This window comes from Scyliorhinus canicula, chromosome 12 (assembly GCF_902713615.1).
Source record: "Scyliorhinus canicula chromosome 12, sScyCan1.1, whole genome shotgun sequence".
Taxonomy (NCBI): Eukaryota; Metazoa; Chordata; class Chondrichthyes; order Carcharhiniformes; family Scyliorhinidae; genus Scyliorhinus; species Scyliorhinus canicula.
In genome coordinates this window covers 30,854,134-30,873,940 of record NC_052157.1, presented here as the reverse complement: position 1 = coordinate 30,873,940, position 19,807 = coordinate 30,854,134, and the positions used below count along the sequence as shown (strand labels likewise).

Sequence of the window (19,807 nt, the reverse complement as noted above, 5' to 3'; positions counted from 1 at the left end):
GTTAGTGGACAGAGGGTCAGTGTGTGCGTTAGTGGACAGAGAGTCAGTGTGTGGGTTTGTGGACAGAGGGTCAGTGTGTGGACAGAGGGTCAGTCTGTGGGTTGGTAGAGATATGGGCAGAGGGTCAGTGTGTGGGTTTGTGGACAGAGGGTCAGTCTGTGCATTAGTGGACAGAGGGTCAGTGTGTGGGTTTGTGGACAGAGGGTCAGTGTGTGGGTTTGTGGACAGAGGGTCAGTGTGTGCGTTAGTGGACAGAGGGTCAGTGTGTGGGTTTGTGGACAGAGGGTCAGTGTGTGGGTTTGTGGACAGAGGGTCAGTCTGTGGACAGAGGGTCAGTGTGTGCGTTAGTGGACAGAGAGTCAGTGTGTGGGTTTGTGGACAGACTGGGCTCAGCCTCAAGCCCCGCCCCTTCCTCCAGCTCCAATCCTCGCGAGATTTCCTGAAGGATTCCCGTCGCCGTGGTAACCAGGCGCCAGAGACGCGCGATGGAGAAGCGGCGACCGCCGGGCCCGGTGATGGTGAGAGGGAGACTGAGAGTGGAGGGTGTAATGGCGGTTGGGATGCAGATGGAGAGAGGCCGCAGACTCCTGGCAGCGGCGGCGGCTGTCCAGCCGGAGCTCCCGCCCCGGGTCTAAGGCGTGTGGTCCGGGGCCTGCAGCCAGCTGGCCTGAGCATGGGCCAGAGATTAATTGGTGCATGTTGGCAGAAATCAGATTGGTTTATCATTAAAAACAAGGAGCTGCTGCAGCAATATTTAATTCAGCAGGCTGTCAGGTGCCAGAAAACATTGAGAATTATCTGGCATTCTATAGATTTTCTTCTTGATAATACTGCATTAAGCCTGTCAGAATTGTTGGATCATCAAGTGCTAATATAAATATATATCAACAATATTTCAATTGTTGGACTTTGAAGAGGGAGAGAGGTTTGCATTTTTGTATCGTGCCTTTCTCCTCAGGACCCCTCGAGTGTTTTACAGCCAATGGAATATTGTGGAATTGCAGTCATTGTAGTAATGTTGGATATGCAGCAGGTAATTTGCACACAGCAAGGTGATAATGACCAGAAAATATGTTTTAGTGATGTCGGTTTTGGGATAAGCATTGGCACCAAAGAGAACTCTCTTCCTTGAAATAATACCACTACCATGGGATTCCATCCTTCCACCTGAGGGGGCCTTTGGTTGAAGGTCTTGGGAGGAAGACAATGATGCAACATATCCTCCCTCAGTCCTGCACTGAAGTAATGTGTTTACGTGTCTGGATTACATTTAGATATGCATTCAAAATGCTCGGTGGCCCCAAAATATGGATGAATACACTTCTTGAACATAGAAAATAAAAGAAGCATGTTTGACATAAAAACTACATGGATATAGGCAGGATGGATTTTAGAATCCATAAAATCCCTACAGTGCCGAATGAGGCCATTTAGCCCATGTAAATCCTTATTATAATTTGTTATATAGATCGGAAATTAAATCTTACATTCTGCCATCTAATCATTTTTTTCCAAATAGAAGTAATTACATTTTAATTCCAGAATTTCAATTTATAAGTAACTAAATACATTTCCGTGTTTAACCAAACTACTCTTTTGCTGTTCATACAAAGAAAAGGTTTATTATATCCTTAAAAATAATTTCCTTACAATATTTTTGGATTATTTTAAAATTTAGGCAAGGAAAGCTATGTCCGGCAGATCTGCCTCTCTTCCATCATCAGCTTTCACAAGGAAAGCTTCTGCAGGAGATTTACTGGCTCAAGAAGAAGAATACAAGTATGAAAAGTTTCTACATTAAAAGATGTACTGCATATATGAAGTTAACAATTAGGAGCAAGAGTGGGCCATGAAGGCCAGCAATCCTACTTCACTTTTCAGGATGATCATGGCGGATCTTCAACTCCCACGTTCCAGCCTGTTCCCCACAAACCTCAATTCCCTCAGACACCAAAAATCTGCCTCTTTCACTCAAGTATATTCAGCAATGGATAAGTGCTACCCCCTGTCAAATCCCTTCATAATCTTGTATGTTTCAATTTGATCACCCTTCATTCTTCTAATCTCCGGAGAATATCGACCCAATTTAAACACCCTCACATCATCGGACAACCCTCATCCCAGGGACCACAACCCTGTGCACCTTGGCTATATTGCCTCCAAGGCAAGTATATCCCTCCTTGAATCTGGCGGCCCTGGGCAGCAGGGTAGCATGGTGGTTAGCATAAATGCTTCACAGCTCCAGGGTCCCAGGTTCGATTCCCGGCTGGGTCACTGTCTGTGTGGAGTCTGCACGTCCTCCCCCTGTGTGCGTGGGTTTCCTCCGGGTGCTCCGGTTTCCTCCCACAGTCCAAAGATGTGCGGGTTAGGTGGATTGGCCGTGATAAATTGCCCGTAGTGTCCTAATAAAAAGTAAGGTTAAGGGGGGGGGGGTTGTTGGGTTACGGGTATAGAGTGGATATGTGGGTTTGAGTAGGGTGATCATGGCTTGGCACAACATTGAGGGCCGAAGGGCCTGTTCTGTGCTGTACTGTTCTATTCTAAAACTGTGTGCAGTTCTTCAGTGTGGTGTCACCAAAGACCTAGACAATTGAAGCAAGACTTCTTTATTCTTAAATTCCAATCCCCATACAATATAGGCCAACTATAAGACTTAGGAGCAGAAGTAGGCCACTTGGCCCATTGGGTCTGTTCAACACTTCGATGAGATCATGGCTCATCTGATATAATCATCAACTCTACTTTGCTGCCTTATCCCCATAACCCTTAATTCCCTTACTAATTAAACATCTGTCTATCTCAGCATTGAACAAACTTGACGACCCAGCCTCTACCATTCTCTGTGGTAAAGTATTCCACAGGTCCACTACCCTCAAAAGAAAAAAATTCCTCTTCATCTCTGTCTTAGATTGGCGACCCCTTACTCTGAGATTATGTCCTCTGGTCCTAGAATCTCCCACAAGAGGAAACATCCTCTCAGAATCTGCCCTTGTCAAGCCCCCTGAGAATCCTACATGTGTCAATATAATATAAACAACATAATTTATAATCTGAAATTATGTATTTGTGGATGTGTGGTTAATCTAAATGTGTGAAAATTGAACTCCGTTTCTAAAAGAAAACTTCTCATTAATTAGGAGATTAAATGCCGAACTGGAAGCAAAAACAGCTGAACTGGTCCGCCAAGCTGAAGAAGTTATGGTAAGTTTAGCTAATGAACAGGAGCCTATTTTGGATTGTGAGGAAATATTCTTACTTTTTATCTTCTGCCCCATTTTTCTTCTTTTCTGGCGTGTTGGGAAAGGATGTTGCATTAAGTGGATATTACCGCAAAGTTACCTTCTCAGTCAGCTCAACAGCAAGCATGATGAACAATGTGCAAACATGACCAGCTTTTGACCAACCCAATAGATAACGTGTTTGATGCAAAATTTTAACAGGAATTCAAGCACAAATTTAACTTGATATTAAAACTCATATCTCCAATTAAATAAATAAAAACTTGCATTTTTTAAAATTAGAGGGCAAATTAGCATGGCCAATCCACCTACCCTGCACATCTTTGGGTTGTGGGGGGGTGAGACCCACGCAGACACGGGGCGAATGTGCAAACTCCACATGGACAGTGACCCGGGGCCGGGATCGAACTCTGATCCTCGGCGCTGTGAGTCAAAAACCTACATTCAGAGAGTGTCTTTAATGACCACTGGTGTCTAAATAAGCTTTACAGATAATGAATTGTTATTGTCATGTAGTCACTGTTGTATTGTAGGAAAATAGGGTGGCACGGTGGCGCAGTGGTCATATTTTGGTGGTATTTCTGCAAGAGACTTGCGGGTCAGAGACCAGACAAGTTGCAGAAGGGTTGGGAAGGACAAATTTTTAATTTGGCCTTTGATGGTAGGGTCCGAAATGTGGCAATATTAATCAATAGAAGGATTCAGTTTTCAGCTGCCAAGATCTAGGCTGACCTCAGTGGTAAGCATGTTACTGTCTGTGGGTCTTTGGTAGGCACCTCGATGATTCTGGTTAAATCTATGCTCCAAACTGGAATGGTAAGGATTTTATTAATAATCTGCTGGCCTCTATCCCCTATTTCGATTTGCATCAGTGAATTTTGGGCAGTGACATAAATTGGATCCCAGTCTGGACTGGTCTAAGCCCAAATCTTTGACTCCATTAGGGGTGTCCAGAGCCGCCTTGTTTTTCATGGAACAGATTGGGGGTGGGGGGTGCAGATCCTTGGCACTTTTTGCACCCAAGTCCTAAAGATTTTTTGTCTTGGTCCCATGTGCACCAGGTATGCTCACGCATCGACTTTTTTGCTCTCCTCCTTTTGGTGGTGACGGCGGGTTACTCAGCGATTGTGATTTCAGACCTTTAGATCACAGAAGTGCAGATGGATAAAGCAGTCAAAAAGGCATATGGCAAGTTTGCTTTCATCAGTTGGGGCATTAAATATAGAATGTGGCAAGTCATGCAGCAGTTGTACAGAACCTTGGTTAGGCCACATTTGGAATATTGCGTACAATTTTGGATGCCACACTACCAGAAAGATGTGGATGCTTTGGAGTGGGTACAAAAGAAGTTTACCAGGATGTTGCCTTGTCTGGAGGATATTAGCTATGAGGAGAGTTTGGATAAACTTGGACTGTTTTCACTGGCACAATGGAGGTTGAGGGTGACCTTATAGAGGTTACAAAATTACAAAATTATGAGTGGCATGGACAGAGTGGTTTTCCCAGGGTTGAACATTACTAGGGAACATAGGTTTAAGGTGCAAGGGGGAAAGTTTAGAGGCGATGTGTGAGGCAGGTTTTTTACACAGGCTAATGAGTGCCTGGAACGCGCTGCCGGGGTAGGTGGTTGAAGCAGATACGATGGCGGCGTTAAGAGGCATCTTGACATACATAAATAGGATGGGAATAGAGGGATATGTCCCTGGAAGTGCAGCAGGATTTAGTTTGGACGGGCATCATGATCGGCGCAGGCTTGGGAGGGCTGAAAGACCTGTTCCTGTGCTATACTGTTCTTTGTTCTTTGAATCTGTCTCAATTACCTCGGCTGGGGCTCACTCCAGGTAAACAGAGCAGCCAGCATTTCCTCTCTATCCAGCTGCTGAATTTTTATTTAAAAAAATTTTTAAAAATAAATTTAGTGGACCTAATTCATTTTTCTCCAATTAAGGGGCAATTTAGTGTGTTCAATCCACCTGCCTTGCACATCTTTGGGTTGTGGGGGTGAAACCCACACAAACACGGGGAGAATGTGCAAACTCCACACAGACAGTGACCCAGAGCCGGGATTGAACCTGGGACCTCAGCGCTGTGAGGCAGCAGGGCTAACCCACTGCGCCACCGTGCTGCCCTAGCTGCTGAGTTTTTAATGCCTGCAGACAGAACTGGAGAGAACTTTCTAGGTTTCTCTCCCTTTAATGTTGACAGACCTCTCTAAGGCCTCATGGAAGCTGCTTCTCTGATACTGTTTATCTGAGACAAGCTGTTGATCAGTCTGTTGGAGTGGGAAACAAATGAAAACTATCCAGACTTGGTGCTGTTCTTTTGGTTGAAGGCTCAGGTTAATAAAAATGAAAGACTTCCCCAGAGGAAGTCTTACAGCCTGAGAGTTCTGAGTGAATGCACATGCCCGACTTCCAAATCAACTGGTGGTTTCAACATTCCATGTCCTGGGAAGATAGATACAACGATTTTGATATCAGCAACAAGGACACTCATCTCTCTTTTTTCCATTTTAATCCCAATAATTTTATCCCTTCCCTGTCTCTGTAGAGGGTGGGACAGTAAAAAGGCACGCTTGGCAGGGAAGAGTGTAAAGGTTAGCTGGCTGATATTCTTATTATTGCATGTCTTATCTCTCTTATAAATAATTAGTTTTCTTGTGTTTTCACTTACAAATTTGGTGTTTGTAAGTCATTGGAGCAGTCAAGGGTCAAAGATCTCTGAAACTATTTGTTTTAACCAAATTATTGGTTAATTCGCTAGTGTTGGGACTCTGGGGCTGGAATTGACTGTACACTAACCCAGGGTGTCGTAACATCTTCAAAACCTCCCTATTTAATGGCCCCCATGTTGGCAATATATGTGTTTTGAAAACAAATGAGACATTTATTTTGCTATTCATTTGTATTTTGAACAATAGCTATCCTTTCTATGTTTTCTTTCCACTTTTAAATAAAATGCATTTATACTGGATTCATTGCTTGAATAATTTTTTCTATTTTTTTTGAGCTTGTTTAACATCCAAGTTTAAAATAAGGTGGTTGTTATTATCTATTTTGCTATCTTCATGCTCTCCTACATACTAAACCATTTAGAAGTTATTTGGTTGTGTCTAGAAGGGGCAAGAAGAAATGCTGTCTCAACCGGTATCACATGTTGGAACATTTGCCATAGTGGATGATGAGAAAATAAGGTAAGATAATTACCAATTGGATTACCTATGCAGGAATAATGTACTTTAAATATATTTTATCTTCATATGAACATTTGTCACTCCAAGTGACAGTATCGAACTCTTGACATCATGGATAGCCCATCAAGCTAGCATGCAAACATCCATGAATGTGTATTAACTCCCAAGTAAACCCAATTCCCAGTCAAACTATTTCTTATACTAATAATCCTACTTTCTCTGAGTAAGATGACTAAATTATTCACAGCTTATGCTTTTTAGTGCCGTTTAGACCATGTTTAGAGTCCGCATAGTGCCCTGGCTAAGATAATCTAACTCTGAGCCGGGATCTTTCTTATCTATATGGTCTGTATCACTTAAATTAAACATTTAAAAAAAACACTCTAGACCCTTTAATTTTCTTCCCTTACCCCTATGGATGTGACTGATACAAGGATACTAGTCCACAAATGTTAACGACCATCACATACCTTGCAAAATAGCCTTTATTGCTCTGTAAACCTGAACACAGAATGTAACTAGATTCTATGACCATGGATCATTCATTACAGCAGAGCTAAATCTTTTCCAACATCCATACAGACACTTCTATCAGGAGTTCCTTGGTAATATGGACACTGTGACAAAGGCTTTCTCTTCCATAACCAGGCATATTGAAGCTATATACAATATTCTTCTTTTTCATAAATATAGCCCTTTGTCCCCAGCTCCATTCTAATGAGCGAATGCTACATCTTTTCTATTACTTCTAAATCTCTTCTTTAATGTGTTTCACAAAAGTACATACAATATCCACTTGCAACTTAACTTCCATGTTTACATGTTCAGCATTGTCTTCTTGCTTTTGTTTTGCCTCTAACTACAAAGCCAAGAATTCAGTTTACTATCGTCAATGATCTATGTAACTGCACAGCAAGATCACTTTACTCCTCAACTCCCTTCAAGTCTTACCATTATTTTGTTTTGTACTCTTTAAAGTGCATCGCTTCATATTTTTCTCTATTGAACTGCATCTGCCACCTGCTTGCCCATTCAGCTTATCTTTTTATGTCCTTCTGCATTGTTTCACACTCCTGGTCACAATTAGCTGTGGTCCTTATTTGGTGTCATCAGAAACAGGAAATGTCAATATTATTTCTTATGGGCGGCATAGTGGAACAGTGATTAGCACTGCTGCCTCACAGCTCCAGGGACCCAGGTTCAATTCCAGCGTTGGGTGACTGTGTGGAGTTTGCACTTTCTCCCCATACCTGCGTGAGTTTCCTCTGGGTGCTCCGGTTTCCTCCCACAGTCCAAAGATCTGCAGGTTAAGAGGATTGGCCATGGGCTGCACGGTGGCACAGTAGTTATCATTGCTGCTACGGCGCTGAGGACCCGGGTTTGATCCTAGCCCCGGATCACTGTCTGTATGGAGTTTGCACATTCTTCCTGTTTCTGCGTGGATTTCACCCCCACAACCCAAAGATGTACAGGTGAGGTGGATTAGCCACACTAAATTGCTCCTTAATTGGAAAAAAAAATAATTGGGCTCTCTAAATTTTTTTAAAAAAATTGGCCCATGCTAAATTGTCCCTTAGTGCCCAAAGGTTAGGTGGGGTTACTGGGTTAAGGAGGATAGGGTGGAGGCGTGAGCTTAAGTAGGGTGCTCATTCCAAGAGCTGGTGCAGACTCAATGGGCCGAACGGCCTCCTTCTGCACTGTAAATTCTATGATTAATTGGATGGTAGGCCCAGGAACAACCACTTAATTGGTTTCTGCCTGTAAAATGCAGCCCTGTGTCCTGCCACCCACTGAAACTGTGACACTCCTGCTTATGACCCCAGCAGCATGGTCCCCGCTGCCTTGGCAAAATTCTGGCCTAAACTTCTAAAATGCTGTGGAAAGGAAAACTATGTCACAGAAGGTTAGAGTTGCAAACATGACCCACCTCTTTAAAATGAGGTGGCAGAGATAATTATAAAAGTGTCAGAAAATTTTGGTTACTACCAGACACTTGGGGAATCATGAACAATCAGCACAAATTTCTCAATGGCAAGCCATGCATTCAAGAATTATTTGAAATAATTCAGAGGATTGTTAAAATAAATGCACAGAATATGGTTCATATGGATTTTCAAAAATCATTTGATAAAAGTACCACAAAAGAGAAGTATGCCCACTAAGGCCATTTGCTCACCCCATTTAGAAAGCTAGCAGCTCACCTGCCTCATTGGGCACAGTGGCCACTTTTTAAAAAAATATAATTTTTATTGGAATTTTTTACAGAAAATATAAAACATAACGACAAACAATGAAATGCAACAAAATAACCCATAATAACTGTAACACCCCCAGACCGTATCGACGCATGTATCACATCCACCACCCCCCCAACCCCAATGAACAACAAAAGAACTTAAAAATAAATTTAAATTAAATAAACAAACATAGTCATCGTCCGCCCCCTCCCCACCTTTTCCCTCCCCCTCCCCCCCCCCCTCCCCCCCGGGTTGCTGCTGCTACTGTCCCCGTACCCTATCGTTGAGTCAGAAAGTCGAGAAAAGGTTGCCACCGCCTAAAGAACCCTTGTACTGACCCTCTCAGGGCGAATTTGACCTTCTCTAGCTTAATGAAACCCGCCATGTCATTGATCCAGGTCTCCACGCTTGGGGGTCTCGCATCCTTCCATTGTAGCAAAATCCTTCGCTGGGCTACTAGGAACGCAAAGGCCAGCACACCGGCCTCTTTCGCCTCCTGCACTCCCGGCTCCACCCCAACCCCAAAAATCGCGAGTCCCCATCCTGGCTTGACCCTGGATCCCACCACCCTCGACACCGTCCTCGCCACCCCCTTCCAGAACTCCTCCAGTGCCGGGCATGCCCAGAACATATGGGCATGGTTCGCTGGACTCCCCGAGCACCTGACACACCTGTCTTCACCCCCAAAGAACCTACTCGTCCTCGTCCCAGTCATGTGGGCCCGGTGCAGCACCTTGAATTGGATGAGGCTAAGCTGCGCACACGAGGAGGAAGAATTAACCCTCTCCAGGACATCAGCCCATGTCCCGTCTTCGATCTGTTCCCCCAGTTCCCCCTCCCACTTAGCTTTCAGCTCCTCTACTGACGCCTCCTCCGCCTCCTGCATAACCTTGTAGATATCAGATATCTTCCCCTCTCCGTCTCAGACCCCCGAAAGCACCCTGTCGCTCACCCCCCTCGCGGGAAGCGAAGGGAATCCCTCCACCTGCCGCCTAGCAAATGCCTTTACCTGCAGATACCTGAACATGTTCCCCGGGGGGGAGCCCAAATTTCCCCTCCAACTCCCCCAGGCTCGCAAACCTCCCATCAATAAACAGGTCCCTCAGCTGTCTGATGCCCGCTCTGTGCCAACCCTGAAATCCCCCATCAATGTTCCCCGGGACGGACCTATGGTTCCCCCTTAACGGAGCCTCCATCGAGCCCCCCATTTCTCCCCTATGTCGCCTCCACTGCCCCGAAATCTTGAGGGTAGCCGCCACCACCGGACTCGTGGTATACCTCGTAGGAGGGAGCGGCCACGGCGCCGTTACCAGGGCCCCCAGGCTTGTATCTCCACAGGACGCCCTCTCCATCCGTTTCCATGCTGCCCCCTCCCCCTCCATTACCCACTCGCGCATCATCGACACATTGGCCGCCCAACAATACCCTGTCACAGTGGCCACTTTTGAGGCTGTACCTGAAGGAAGAGTACACATAGACTTGGGCTGTCAAACCAAGGAAGTGGGATTGCCAGGATTAATCAATGAGGCCCTTATTGGTTGGGGTGAGGATTGTTAGGCACATGTGGCGCCAATGCCTCTGGGGCATTCATTGTCGTCTCGGGTATCCTTGTGGATCAAAGAGTGCCTAAAGAGGATGGCACCCGGGTTTACTTGGCAGATATCATTGTGGCGGAGAGACCCTCCCACTGCTGGTAAAATGCTACCAGAGGTCGAATGTGGCTCAATTGGGCTTGGAGCCTGCCATACGCACCTTGTCATGGTATTTTGCCTGCCTCTGAGCTGTTCCCAAAGTGCTGTTAAAATTCAGCACTTGTCAGAAGCTATGATATTTCTTAAATAAAAACAGAAAGTGTTGGATACACTCAGCACTTCTGACAGCATTTGTGGAGAGAGAAATAGAGTTAATGTTTCAAATCGAATATGGCTATGACTGTTCTTCGAAACTGTTTCTTCCCCAGTTTCTCTCAAGACCCAGGTTGTACACATTTAAGTTTTGATGATTTTGTCAACCTTAGACTTGAGTCATTTCTCTCATGCCACCTCTGTAAACAACAGCCTCCACTAACTGTCCTACACCCACCTTGTGTGTAGCAATAGTCTCAATTTCCACTCCCTGATAACTGAGACAAAATACTGTAGTATTTATGCTATTTCCTTACTGTCCTTCACAAGCTTTCCTCCTTCATCTCTCACTCACCTAGTGTTATGACAATATGTCTCACTTGTGGTTTTGCTACATTGTCTGGGTTACACTTTCTGATCTTATATCAGTATATTTTTTATATGCAAATTTCTTGCACCAAATTTCTCCACCTACATGCCACTAATTAGATAGCCACAAACCAACTTTATTTTACATTCTGAATAACCAAGGTTTTGTCAAGTGCTGATAGGTGATTTTTTCAGTTTATAAGAAGTCTTGTGTTTATTTTTCCATCAGGAACTGGTTCATGTTACAAAAACAAAAAGCAGTTCTGGTGAAAGGTTATTAACTCTGTTAACTTTGTTTCTCTCTCTCCACACATGGGGCCTCACCCACTAATCGGGGAACCAGCAGCGAACCCCATGAGTTATAGGGGGAGGTCCCACGGAATTAAGAGCCCTTTAAGCAGATGAGTAGCCACCTTTGGGCCTTCCTGCGACCCAGGTCTCCGGCAGTGGATGTACTGCCGTCAGATAGCTACCGGACAATCGGAGGTCTCCATAGACTCCCCACAGTGCAGAAGGAGTCAAATCAACCTATCGAGTCTACACCGACCCTCAGAAAAGCATCCTACCTAGGCCCACTACCCTGCACTACAGTATTCCCATAATCTCACCTAACCTGCACATCTTTGGATGTGAGGGGCAATTTTAGCATGGCCTAGCCATCTATCCTGAACATCTTTGGATTGTGGGAGGAAACCCGAACACTGGAGGAAACTCATGCAGACACGGGAGAACATGCAAACTCCATACAATGCCATTATTAATAACCCTGGTTGACATTGGCAGCCAGGAATCCCATTTCAACCCAATCCACCCTCTGACATAATCGAGGGAGGTTTTGCCGACACAGAAAGATTGAAATGGGACATCTCCCGTGATTAAGTGGGCTCAGTCATGTTTCCCACCATGACAGGCTGCATTAAATCGAACCCATGCTGTCAGAATGTATAGCATTTTCAGTTTTTATTGCCAATTTATGTTAACTGCTTGATTATTGTCTGACAACAATGGTATGTTACCTTTTTGTTGCCTATGTGGGAGGAATTAATTGAACAACAATATGACATATTTATTGCTGTTCAAATGATAAAGTTTAGTCTAATTTCCAAAACCTATAAACTATTAACAATAGGAGATTGTAGTCTCGTCTTCTACTTAGAAAAAGCATCTGGTAACACAACAGAAGCTGTAAATTACAGTTTACAGACTAATGTGTTTGTTGTTCTCCACACAATGCATTGCTGATGTCAGCAGCACCCTTCTGTGTATCTTGTCTGGTAAAGGCTTATCCATAAACACACCTGCTGTTCTACACCTTATAGTGACTGACTTCAAAACAGCACAGTGACTGATTTCAAAGCAGTACTATTGAAAACATTATTAAAATAAATTTAGTGTGGCCAATCCACCTGCCCTGCACATCTTTGGGTTGTGGCGGTGAAACCCACGCAGACACGGGGAAAATGTGCAAACTCCACATGGACAATGACCCGGAGCCGCGATCGTACCCGGGTTCTCGGCGCCGTGAGGCAGCAATGCTAACCACTGTGCCACCGTGCTGCCCCAGTACTGTTAAAAACATAAAAATCTTTATTATTGTCACAAGTAGGCTTATGTTAACACTGCAATGAAGTTACTGTGAAAATCCCCTAGTTGCCACACTCCGGTGCCTGTTCACGTACACAGGCAGAATTCAGAAAGTCCAATTCACCTAACAAGCGCGTATTTCGGGACTTGTGGGAGGAAACCGGATCACCCGGAGGAAACCCATGCTGACACAGGGAGAACGTGCAGACTCCACACAGTTCCAAGCGGGAACTCGGGACCCTGGCGGTGTGAAGTAACAGTGCGAAAACATTTAAAAAAAAAAATTTAGAGTATCGAATTATTTTTTCCAATTAAGGGGCAATTTAGCGTGGCCAATTCACCTACCCTGCACATCTTTGGGTTGTGGGGGTGAAACCCACGCAGACACGGGGAGAACGTGCAAACTCCACGCAGATAGTGACCCAGGGCCTGGATTCGAACCCGGGTCCTCAGCGCTGTAGGCAGCAATGCTAACCACTGTGCCACCGTGCTGCCCCACAGTGGAAAACATGAGAATGCCATCAGCCTCTTCCCATGGAACAGATGTGGAGACCCGGGAGAGGAAGAAAACGCTTCAGAAAATTTGCATCCTAGCCTGGTTATCAATCTTTATAGCATTTCTATCAATTCCTCTTCTTTCTCCCATTTTCTATATTTGTACATTGCTCATCATTATAGCCTTTAGATGGTGTGACTTAAGAGTTCAACATGACCACTGTTGAAGTGCTGTTTTATGTTCATCTAGTAAGAGGTGACATCTGAATACAGAAACCAGATGGTGGTATGTTTTCTTTTCTATCTCCTATGAAATAAGGCTTAGCTTTCACATGATGAGTAACTCATGAGTCCAATTCTAACGTAACTAAACTCATCCAACTCAAGGAAAACAAATTTGAGGGACGCAGAAGCATGAACTCAAAAATAAACAGTGATCTTAAAGTTGAGAATGAAGTGCTTGAGATAGCAGATTGTTGCACAATTGAATACAGTAACATTAATTAAAAAACATTTTTTTTTTAGTGTACCCAATTATTATTGTTTTCCAATTAAGGGGCAATTTAGTGTGGCCAATCCACCTACTCTGCACATCTTTGGGTTGTGGGGGTGAAACCCACGCAGACACGGGGAGAATGTGCAAACTCCACACGGACAATGACCCAGGGCCGGGATTCAAACCCAGATCCTCAGCGCCGCAGGCAGAAATGCTAACCACTGTGCCACGTGCCGCCCCGCAGTAACATTCATTGACTACAACTAATATGCCAACTTGCATTTAGTATCATCCTTCCTGGGACGGCATGGTGGCGCAGTGGTTAGCCATGCTGCCTCACGGCGCCTGAGGACCCAGTTTTGATCCCAGGTCACTGTCCGTGTGGAGGTTGCACATTCTCCCTGTGTCTGCGTGGGTCTCAGCCCCACAACCCAGAGCTGTGCAGGGTGGTTGATTGTCCACGCTAAATTGCTCCTTAATTAGAAAAAAAGAATTGGGTACTCTAAATTTATAAAACGAAATCCAGCGCAGAATAACATCTCGGTGAATAAGCCACAATGCTTTGTATTTGAATGAGATAATTTTACCTACATATTTAACAAATAATAGAGAACATTAACCAATTTAAAAATATGTAATAATACACAACTTTTTTTTTCCAGAGAAGTTGTTTCATCTGATGGAGCATCTTTTGAAAATAAAATAACAAAGGTATTGACATAGATGTTTGCTTAGCTTTTTCAGATATTGTACATCGTACTTCTCAGGTCTGGAAATTAATATAATTAAAACTGAGAGTTGGCTTAGATAGAATTTAAAAGTTAAATGATTCTTATCAATATTAGATGTGATAAGTTGTTTAAGAGTTGGAGAAATTTAAAATATGTGTTGAAATGAGATAGTGAAACCTGTTAATAGATTTTTCTTCACTTCCGAAAGTCAAATTGTTTCTTATTATCACTCCTGGAACGAATCTATCTTTTCTGCACAGTCTTAAAACTTTAAAATGTTACATGTCTGGTTCAGTATCTTAGACTTTGTAGAGGTCTGACCAGGTGTCGGGAACAGTATGTTTAGGAAAGGGTCAGTTAGCTCAGTTGGCTGGACAGCTTGTTCGTGATGCAGAGTGACAGGTTCAATTCTCCCCCTTCAGAGAGCACAGGTTCAATTCCCGTACCGGCTGAGGTTTTCCATGAAGGCTCCATTATCAACCTTGCCCCTCGCCTGAGGTGTGGTGACCCTCAGGTTAAATCACCACCAGTCAGTTCTCTGAGAGAGCAGCTTATGGTCCTCTGGAACTTTGGTGAATTTCATGGACAGGAAAGGTAGGGGCTGGGAAGACAACACCAACAGTGAACCAGGCCTCTAGTCTTATCAGGGTGACTATTTGCCCTGGAGTGATCTACCTCATCTTCAATCTGATGATGAGTCTCAGAAAGGAGGGGGTGAGAGCAGTACGATGCAGATGGGGGGGGGGATCATATAGGGAAGAGAAACACAACTGTCGAGGGAAGATGTGGAGCAATCCAAGGGCAGAAGGCTGGCTATGACAGATCACACATGGTGACAACAGAAACAGGCGCACCTAAGACAACCATTTTTGAGGGCCCCCAAACACAGGGGAATCCCGGAGTGCAGGGGCACTTCCACATGGCGTACACAATGGTGACGGCCATCTTGGTTGGTCCCTGGACAAAGGAAAACTCTGGAGTGCAGGGGAACAGCCAAATGGTGGCCACAGCCATCTTGGATGGCCCTAAAACAAAGGGAAACCCTAGGGTGCAGTGGTGTATCCACAAGTCATGTATGGTGGTGAAAAGATCCAGAGGCTTTGCCCATCTGAAAACCAACATCGTCTTCCTCCAGGAGATAATCTGAGGGAGAAGCACCGACTACGGGTAAGAAAGAGCTGGGTGGGACAGGCTTACCATTCGTGCTACAGCATGAAGGCTAGGAGGGTGACCATACTGCTCAATAAGAGGACAGCATTTACAGTGACGAGGACGATTACAGACCAAGGGGTCATCGTTAGTGGTGTCCTGGAAGGGATCAGTGATCCTTGTGAACGTGTACGCTCCCAACTGGGACGATGCGGAATTCATGAAGAAAACCACTGTGGAAATTTCTGACATAGACACACACCAACTCATCATGGGTGCGGACTTTCATGGTGCCGAGGACCAGGGCTCGATCCTGACCCTGGGTCACTGTCCATGTGGAATTTGCACATTCTCCCCCAGTCTGTGTAGGTCTTACCCCTGCAACCCAAAAGATATGCAGGGTAGGTGGATTGGCCACACTAAATTGCCCCTTATTTGGAAAAATTAAAAACAAAATCATGGGTAGGGGTTTAACTGCGTACAGACTCACAGACAGACAGATCAAACCCCAAGTCAGAGAAGAAAAAAATCAAACATGGCAAAGGAATTAAATGTTTTCATGGAACAAATGGTGGCAGTGGACCCATGAAGGTTCACACATCCAGGGGAGAATGGGTTCTCCTTCTTCTCCCAGCTACAGCCAAAGTGAGTTTTGGACTGGGGGAGTTAGGTGAGGAGGGAGCAAGGTGCTCTTTTCATTTAATTTCCTACATTTCATCAAAGAGCGTGAAGGGAGCCGGGAGTTTACAGAGAGTGCAGCTGAATGGGAGCAGAATCGGAGGGCAGAGTTCCAGTTGGTTCACAGGGCAGCTACATTCTGTACAGTTAGGGGAGGAAAAGGAATGGGCAGACAGTGCAGTGATCCTCCCATGGCTGTTCCCCTTCAAAACAAGTATACCGTTTTGGATGCTGTTGGGCGGGGATGACCTACCAGGGGAAGGCCCTAGTGGCCAGGTCTCTGGCACTGAGCCTGGCTCTGTGGCTCAGTAGGTAAGGGGGAGAATAGAAAAGCAATGGTGATAGGAGACTCAATGGATAGAAGAATGGAAAGGAGATTATGTGGCCGCGAATAAGACTCCCGGAAGGTATGTTTCCTCCCGGGGGCCAGGGTCAGGGATGTCTCGGATCGATTCTATAGGATTCCTAAGGGGGTGGGGGAGCAACCAGAAGTCATGGTGCACATAAGCACCAACAACATAGCTAAGAAAAGGGATGAGGATCTAAAAAGTGATTTTGGGGAATTAGGTTGGAAGCTAAAGAGCAGGACAAGCACAGTAGTAATCTCAGGATAGCTACCGATGCCACGTGCAAGTGAGGCAAGGAACAGAGAGCAAGTGTAGCTGAACACGTGGCTACAGAGCTGGTGCAGGAGGGAAGGCTTCAGATATGTGGATCATTGGGCTACCTTCTGGGGAAAGTGTGACCTGTACATGAAGGACGGATTGCACCTAAACTGGAGGGACATCAATATCCTAGGTGGAAGGCTGGAGCTCTTCGGGAGGGTTTAAACTAGTTTGGCAGGGGGATGGGAACCAGAGCTATGGATCAGAGAATAGGGTAGCTGTTGAACAGGTAGAAATAGTATGCAGCAAGTCTGTGAGGAAAGATAGACAGTTGTTAGGGCAAAGTTGCACTCAATGGAATGGGCTAAAGTTTGTCTGTTTCAATGCAAGGAGTGTCAGGAATAAGGGAGATTAACTTAGACCATGAATCAGTACTTGGAACTATGATGTTGTTGCCATTACAGAGACATGGATTTCACAGGAGCAGGAATGGTTGTTAGATGTTCCGGGGTTTAGATGTTTTCAGAAGAATAGGGGGGGAAGGTAAAAGAGGAGGGGGGAGTGGCACTGTTAATTAGGGAGTGCATCACAGCTGCAGAAAAGGAGGTAGTTGAGGAGGGTTTGTCTACTGAGTCAGTATGGGTGGAAGTCAGAAATAAGAAAGGGCCAGTCACTTTATTGAGAGTTTTCTATAGACTCTCCAATAGCAGCAGAGAGATGGAGCAACAGATTGGGCGGCAGATCTTGGGAAGGTGAAGAAGTAACAGATTTGTTGTTGTGGGTGACTTCAACTTCCCTAATATTGACTGAAACCTTCTTACTGCAAGTGGTTTGGATGGAGCAGATTTTGTCTGGTGTGTATAGGAGGGTTTTCTGATTCAATATGTGGATAGGCCAACTGGGGGCAGGCCATATTGAATTTGGTGCTTGGCAACTAACCAGGCCAGGTGTCAGATGTCTCGGTTGGAAAGCATTTAGGTGACAGTGACCATAACTCCTTGACCTTCACCATAATCATGGAGAGGGATAGGATCAGACAGTATTGGAAGGTATTTAATTGGGGGACGGGAAATTATACTGCTATTAGACAGGAGCTGAGGAGCATAAAGTGGGAACAGTTGGTCTTGTGGAAATGCACAACAGTAATGTGGGGCATGTTTAAGGAGCACTTGCTGCGAGTGCTGGATAGTTTTGTCCCACTGAGACGAGGAAGGAATGGTAAGGTGAAGGAGCCTTCGATGACAAGAGAAGTGGAGCTTCTAATCAAGTGGAAGAAGGAAGCTTATGTATGGTTGAGGAAGCAAGGATTTGGCACGGCTCTAGAGGGTTACAAGGTAGCCAGGAAGGAACTCAAAAATGTACTTAGGAGAGCTAGAAGGAGGCATGAAAAAGCCCTGGCGAGAAGGATTAGGGAAAACCCCAAGGCGTTCTACAGTAATGTGAGAAAAAAAAGGATGATCAGAGTGAGAGGGGCCAATCAGGGATAGTGGAGGGAACTTGTGCCGAGAGTCTGAGGAGATAGGGGAAGCCCTAAATGAATATCTTGCTTCAGTATTCACTCGAGACAGGGACCTTATTGCTCATGAGAACAGCATGAACCAGGTTAATAGACTCATTGATATTCAGCAGGAGGATGTGCTGGAAATTTTGAAAAGCATCAGGATAGATACATCCCCTGGGCCTGACGGGATATACCCAAGGTTACTACAGGAAGCAAGGGAGGAGTTTGCTGCACCGTTGGTGATGATCTTTGCGCCTCACTCTCCACTGGAGTAGTATCGGATGATTGGAAGGAGGCAAACATTGTTCCCCTGTTCAAGAAAGGGAATAGGGAAATCCCTGGGAATTACAGACCAGTCAGTCTTACATATGTGGTGAGCAAAATATTGGAAAGGATTCTGAGAATTTATGATTATTTAGAAAAACATAGTTTGATTAAAGATAGTCAACATGGCTTTGTCAGGGGCAGGTCATGCCTCACAAGCCTCATTGAAGAGGATGTGATGAGACACATTGATGAAGGTCGGGCAGAAGATGTGGATTTCAGTAAGGCATTTGATAAGGTTCCCCATGGTAGGCTCATTCAGAAAGTTAGGGGGCATGGGATACAGGGAAATTTGGCTGTCTGGATACAGAATTGGCAGGCCGAAAGAAGACAGCGAGTGGTAGTGGATGGAAAGTATTCCGCCTGGAGGTCGGTGACCGGTAGTGTCCCGCAGGGATCTGTTCTGGGACGTCTGCTCTTTGTGGTTTTTATAAATGACTTGGATGAGGAAGTGGAAGGGTGGATTAGTAAATTTGCCGATGACACGAAGGTTGGTGGAGTTGTAGATAGTGTTGAGGGCTGTTGCAGGTTACAATAGGTCATTGACAGGATGTAGAGCTGGACTGAGAAGTGGCAGATGGAATTCAACCTAGATAAATGTGAAGTGATTCATTTTGGAAGGTCGAATTTGAATGCTGAATACAGGGTTAAAGACAGGATGCTTGGAAATGTGGTGGAACAGAGGGATCTTGGGGGTCCACGTACATAGATTCTTCAAATTTGCCACCCAGGTTGATTGGGTTGTTAAGAAGGCATATGGTGTGTTGGCTTTCATTAACAGGGGGATTGAGTTTAAGAGCCATGAGGTTTTGCTGCAGTTTTATAAAACTGCACTTGGAATATTGTGTCCAGTTCTGGTCGCCTCATTATAGGAAGGATGTGGACGCTTTGGAGAGGTTGCAGAGGAGATTTACCAGGATGCTGCCTGAACTGGAGGGCATGTCTTATGAAGAAAAGTTGAGGGAGCTAAGGCTTTGCTCACTGGAGCGAAGAAGGAAGAGAGGTGACTTGATAGAGGTATACAAGGTGCTGAGAGGCATGGATAGAGTGGATAGCCAGAGACTACCCCAGGGCAGAAATGGCTGTCACGAGGGGACATAATTTTAAGGTGATTGGAGGAAGGTATAGGGGAGATGTCATATAGGTATAGGGAGAGGTAGGTTCTTTACACAGAGAATGGTGGGTGCATGGAATGTACTGCCAGCGGATGTGGTGGAGTTAGAGTCATTAGGGACATTTAAGTGACTTTTGAGCAGGCACATGGACAGCAGCAAATTGAAGGGGTGTAGATTAGGTTGATCTTAGATTAGGGTAAATGGTTGGCACAACATCATGGGCCGAAGGGCCTGTACTGTGCTGTAC

The 19,807-nt window shown here is 45.0% G+C and overlaps 1 protein-coding gene across 4 annotated transcripts in view; it reads left to right on the top strand.

The window, feature by feature from the left end:
- Window positions 1-445: 445 nt before the first annotated feature.
- tex9 (testis expressed 9) overlaps window positions 446-19,807 on the top strand; it is a 113,127-nt gene continuing 93,765 nt past the window's right edge. For 2 of the 4 annotated variants that reach the window (XM_038813542.1, XM_038813541.1), the window contains exons 1-5: window positions 446-518; window positions 1,679-1,779; window positions 3,138-3,201; window positions 6,356-6,432; window positions 14,120-14,168. In XM_038813542.1, the coding sequence (XP_038669470.1) occupies window positions 486-518; window positions 1,679-1,779; window positions 3,138-3,201; window positions 6,356-6,432; window positions 14,120-14,168 (324 nt within the window). In that variant the 5' untranslated portion in view covers window positions 446-485. Of the gene's footprint in view, window positions 519-1,676; window positions 1,780-3,137; window positions 3,202-6,334; window positions 6,433-14,119; window positions 14,169-19,807 lie in introns of those variants that run through there. The other 2 variants (XM_038813543.1, XM_038813545.1) reach the window with 2 other exon arrangements.